A 5803-nucleotide genomic window follows, 5' to 3' on the forward strand; every position below is an offset into this window, starting at 1 on the left:
GTGTGTGTGTGTGTGCGTGTGTGTGTGTGTGCGCGCGTGTGCGAGCGTGTGCGCTGTGTATATGCTTATACTTTAAAACAATTTATAAAGTCCTACCATCACTATCCACTGGATCGAGCAAGAAGATTACATATTATTAAGCAAGTTGCATTGAAAATCCATAAGTCCGAACAAACAGGCTTATTATAAAGATGAGCCAGTTTGTTTGATTCTGGGGTTCGACAAAAAACAACAAACCCCCGCACACATTTCAGAGCGGAAAAGGGCAAAATTAGAAGTTATAACTTACCGCATGTAATCGTATGGGTAATTTTCTTTTAATTGGTAACTTTTATAGAGCAATTGGTTGTTTTTTTTCGGCTGTTACTAAATACATCGCCTGCCCTTTAAGGTGTGGTTTACTGGTTTAGCTTGCTTTGAAAATTAATTTTGGTTTTAAATAAAAGATCGAATCTCTTCAAATTAATATTGTCAGACCTTTTAACTTGCCCTGGAACCAACTACAGTCATGCCCCCTCCCCTCCCCACTCCAGATAACAACGACAGAACAACTCGTCCCCCAACTATCATTGAATTATCCCGTGACCCAACCCATGTCCTCAAAACAACAATAGCAGCCGGTGGTTTGTAAAGAGAACCTGTCCTCATTTATCGCCCCTCTTGAACATCGTTATTTTTATCAGATTCCCAAAGACATAATATCGATGGGATGGTTTTTTTCACCGTACTTAATTTTCGTTAGGATTTCAAAATTTACACCTTCAACATGATATATGACTTATTATAATTATATTCTGAAATATTCATACAATTTTATTTTACATAAGAGCGATAATTTTTCATTTAGTCAAGGAAATTATGCAAAAGATCCTTTCGATTTTTGAACCTAGCCTGAGGTAAAAATAAACTGTCATGGGTGTGAACTCTTGTGTACCAGGGTCACGATAATCGCTGGATCTCACGAGAAATTTAGAGGCAAAGGAAAGGGTTCTCTATCCTGGCAAAGTTCTTTATTTGGATGTCAGTGATTCCACTCATTGCTGGATACTTTGTTATTTAACAGAAGTTGTGATTTCAGCTGTCAGGACTACATAGCAAGCAGATGACAGAATATAAGCTGGTGGTTGTGGGAGGTGAGTCAGCCAACACGTCTTTTTGTAGTGTACACTGTAGATTCTGGTAGAAGAGGTAGGCTAGTCCTAGATCTGGCTAAATCCATGGTTTCAGATACGATACAGACCTGGGTAATTGAGTTGTGAGATAAGAGCGCAATTCTACCCCGTCTTTGCCAGTAGATTTAACATTGCTATTTCTGTCTTTTAAGAAGGGCAATTGAAGCAATTTTTATAGCTTTATTATTTGAATAGACCAAGTCTATGTTATTTCATGTTCGAATGTAGATCTTGATGCTATCGTCGTCGCGGCACGGCACAACATTCTACTGTTTCCGGGGTTTGGTTCACTTTGAATTTAGTGATAGATCTAGTTTTAATCTAAGAGCGAAGGCTTTCTTTCTTGACTTCGTTCTTTCTTTACAGAACATGTTTGTATGGTGTCCCTCTTTGTGTGTGTAACATTATTTTTTATCTCTGTAAGTTGTAAGCCTTCATTGAAAGTATTCCCGAGTGAAAGATTCAGTTATTTATGAGGAATGAGGACACATCGTCTCTTTAAGTTTGTGCAGACTCTGCGATGTGTCAGGGGTTACCTCCTTCTGCAGACTCTACAGGCTGCTTTCTGCCTAATTTAGCTTAGACTTCTAGGCCTTTAGCCTCATCTCGCCCTTCTCGAGCATCGATAAAGAGTTTTCAACGGTCTTAAACCGTCAGTTCTACATGAAAATCTAGGGGTCTAGATTCTAAATCCAGGTGAAAACCATGGTTCTGTGCAGTCTACATTTTCGACCTAGAATGTAGATCTAGATATATATCTAGATCAAGATCTAGGTGGCATCGGTAGCCCAGTGGTTAGGCTACCGGACGCATAATCATGAGGTTACGGGTTTGAAGGTAGACCACCCATCTAAAAACCCTGTGTCACTGACACTTGCTTGACATTACTTGAGTCTGAACTCACAACTCACTTACCTGCTGGAGCACTGGGGTTAGTGTTTTAGCGCAGGCTGTAAAATTGGCTGCTTGCACTGTAATACTTCCAAGGAAGTTGAGGTTATTTCAGAATGCTCTCAGATCTGCTGGGGTATAGTATAGATTGTGAAGCGCATGATATAAGCTTGTTGTTAAACGGGGATTTGTGCTACAAATGCTATCTTCTACTATTGTAAAATTAGATCTGATGTAAATGCCAATTCAACTGAAATTTTTAGGCCCTTCATTAGGCAATTAATGTTAGGAGTTTGAGGTCAGAGATAGAGTAAGACTTGACTGACATGCACTTTACTATCATGTGACCAGATATCTGAGAACAATTCGTCTACCCCAGCTCTTGAAAGCAATTAGTACCCCCTTTTTCATTTTCCGTGTTCTGTTTAATGCACAATTGGCCTGTAGACTTCGTGAGTTTCAAAGTAATTGAAAAGTCCTGCCTGTAATTTTTAAGTCTGACTGTACATTACAATTTTAATATTATTTATCTTGAATCAACTGAAAGTAGAAAGTGTATGGCGTAATTGGGTTAGAACAAATGTCTTTCTTTATCATAGATGTGTGTGTCCTTGCATTATCCATCAGCTGTTCTTCCAAATTAACTGACAAACTGTTAACCACCATGCCTGTCACATGTGTAGTGTCTGTGGAACTCTAAAAGAAGGCATGGAGGATTAGTTGTGCGTAATGACCTCCGTGGCAGATTTATTAGAGATGGTTTCGTGGCCTTCTGATCTTCATGATAGCTTTCACATTATCATGGAAACAGGAAATTCTAGACAAGATTCTGTTACGGAGTATAATTAAAGGTCTGTGTGCTTTGATTGGTCTGCTTGTTTTGTTTCTTGTCACTGTTAAGTAGGCTTACTATTGTCCTTAGAATCTTTGAAGTAGGGAAATGTGGCTAGCGTAAGGCCAACTCTTGGGTAGTAGGTCTTCTACTTAAAATTTCTCCCCTCTTGTTTCGTCTTTCTTGTTTTTTTCTCCAGCACTGAATTGCAATTAACGTTTCACTTGTTTTTCTGTACTTAGACTCATGATCCGAACTCACTGTATCGTTCCTTTCAAGTGAATACACTTTTCCCACTTGTTTATAGTATTTCAAATATTTGTTCCAGTGCGAAAACATGAGAGGTGCCCCTAAATCAGATTGCATGAAGTTAACTTCATTGCAACTTTATCATGCCAATACTTTCGGACGGGAGCAAATTTTGCTTTTCAAACTTTTACACTTTTTAACTTTTATCTCTCTCTTTCTTACTCTCTCTCTCTGTCTCTCTTTCTCTCTTTTAAAAAAAAAAAGTAGAGGGTTTTACGGCGCTCGCAACTGCATAAAAGGTGAGCGCCAAGGGGTGGGTGTCAACGGAAAAGTCTTTGCTGGGAATCAGACTTAGACTGCTCACCTCTCTAGCTTCAACAGCACATGGTCTGCTTTGACTATCAAGGCACCCCGGAAATAGCAGGTCACTAGAGAGTGACAAACATACAAAAGAAGTAGAGGAAAATGATAATAGTACTTAAAGATCAGGAAAGAAAAAGCAGCAGTTCCCTGTTGTAGATCAGGCATAGTTATGAGCGCGACATGAGTCAGCCCATTTTACAATTGCTTGAACGAGAAATGTTCCCCCCTTTGGAAATGGCCTAAAGACAACACTACAGTCAGTGGCACTGCCCCGGGGGTGCTCTTTCTCTCTCTTTCTAAGTTTCGCTTTCTCTTTCCGTCATGCATGCGGTACTTGGAAATTTCCATTATAGTGCAATATTTTGACATCTTTTTGTCCTTTGGTAACTACTTGCATTGCCCATGCATGTCGTCAGTTTGTTTTAGTTTCAGAAAAGGGATGCAACAGTTGAAGACTCTTTTCATTCAATGAGCATTTTTATTCTGGATTTTGATTCTTCACAAAGGAATAGTTTTTTGCCGCTATTCTTTTTAAATTGCAAGCTGGCCATAATAATATAATATTCTTTTAAAAAATTGTGTTTTAAAGTAATATTTTAAAAGTGCAAGTTGTGTTGAATGTTTTGCTTGAGGTTAGCAATGTTTACACAGCCACATCATGAGACATTTTGCCCAAATCACGACTGCAAGTCTTAGTGAACTGCTTAAACCTCATGTAATATATTAAGTATTGAACTTGTCTTTGAATAATATTGTCAAAATCAGCTGAACTCCCATTAATTACCTAGTTCTTATATTTTTATACTCCTTGACTAATATTTTGTTTTTTAAAAATATATAAAATATTGATAAAAACGTAAAAGGTTAATCTGAATTTCAGTGACTGCCAGTCGCTACATTTGATTTAGTACAAAATATATCCACAAGTGAAAATGAAAGGCAATCAAAAATGTTTTTGAAATGGTTTATTAAGTTCCCCTTGCTTTTTTTTTCGCTGTATAGTGGATAATGTCAAGCTACAGAATGTAAAAATGTTGTGACTTGATTGGACCAGGCAGGGTTGTTCGGTTGTTTGCAACATAATCAATGATCCCATGTTTTTGTAGAGTCACAGCTGGTTACAGAAGAGTTGGGTAATGATTTTTTGGTTGTGTTTTTTTTTAAGTAGGGAGAAAAATCAGACAGATATGTCCGATACAGAAAAGATATAAGATGAGTAAGTGGGAACAATAAATTTGCGAAGCAAAAATTTTTTCTTGGAATGTTAAAGCATCTTGATAATAATTATAATTAAACATATAATATGTTATTGCCTCTGGGTCACTCATGTGTTTCTATGCGATGGCTTAGAATTCGTTGCATAAGAAAGAAGGGAACTTAATTGATCCCATTTCAAGACTTTATAAATTGATGGAAAATCTGGAATAATCAGATCTTGAAAACTATGACCTTTTCTGTTGTTACAAAACTATGTCTCACTTGATCATGAATAGTATGCTCCCTTTCCTATCTCTTGTCATTAGTCTGCAGCAGGGCGACTGTTCGCTCAGTAATTTTTCTCGGAGTCTACATCTATAGGAGGGGACAATATTATAATGATTTTGAACAGTTTAAAGTACTAAATTCAGATAAATTCTTAAAAATTTTTAAAGAGAAAATTAGGCACACCCAGTATCATACTTTGGACATGCTTTATCCTTCAAAGTTTGTGGAGGAACAACAACTAGTGGTTTAGCGGTTAGTCTCTTTGCCTTGAAAACTTGTGTTTCTGCTTTTAGGTCGGTTTATAAATATATATAGTCTTACACACAACCCAACCTGGGTTGGCCCTGACAAACAAGTTCAAAGAAGCTTGCCATCAAATGGAATCATCTAAATTGTGTCATTGGGAACATAAGACTTCTTACAGTCAATCAGGAATTGTGTAACTGGATCATCTTATGTAGTAAGAAATAATGCTGCAGTAGTGGTGTTTCTGTAGAAAAAAAAATACAGTTCTTTTATAATAGATTCTATTGCAGTTAGAGAGCAAGCCAGGTCTTATTATACTAATTCTTCACTGACGTTCTAAGACTAGCGAGTGAAAGTCATAGCAAGACAGGTGAACTAAAGTAGGCAAACATTGTGCGCTCAGGTAACATAGTGAAGGCTTTTCGACCCCGGTTTGTCAAATAATAATGACTAGACAAACAGTGCTGGAAAGCCGACCTACTTTGTTTTGTTTTGGGGTTTTTGTGGTCTTGCAGTGCCGGTGTCGAAAGGTGTCCGTTACCTTTTATGAATAATGCAAGGTTGG

The 5803-nt window shown here is 37.6% G+C and overlaps 1 protein-coding gene across 1 annotated transcript in view; it reads left to right on the forward strand.

The window, feature by feature from the left end:
* Nucleotides 1-1102: 1102 nt before the first annotated feature.
* Ras (small G-protein) overlaps nucleotides 1103-5803 on the forward strand; it is a 44678-nt gene continuing 39977 nt past the window's right edge. Inside the window, 1 exon segment of the mRNA NM_001204543.1 lies at nucleotides 1103-1133. Coding sequence (NP_001191472.1) covers nucleotides 1103-1133 — 31 coding nt within the window.

Source organism: Aplysia californica, unplaced genomic scaffold (assembly GCF_000002075.1).
Source record: "Aplysia californica isolate F4 #8 unplaced genomic scaffold, AplCal3.0 scaffold00392, whole genome shotgun sequence".
Classification (NCBI taxonomy): domain Eukaryota; kingdom Metazoa; phylum Mollusca; class Gastropoda; order Aplysiida; family Aplysiidae; genus Aplysia; species Aplysia californica.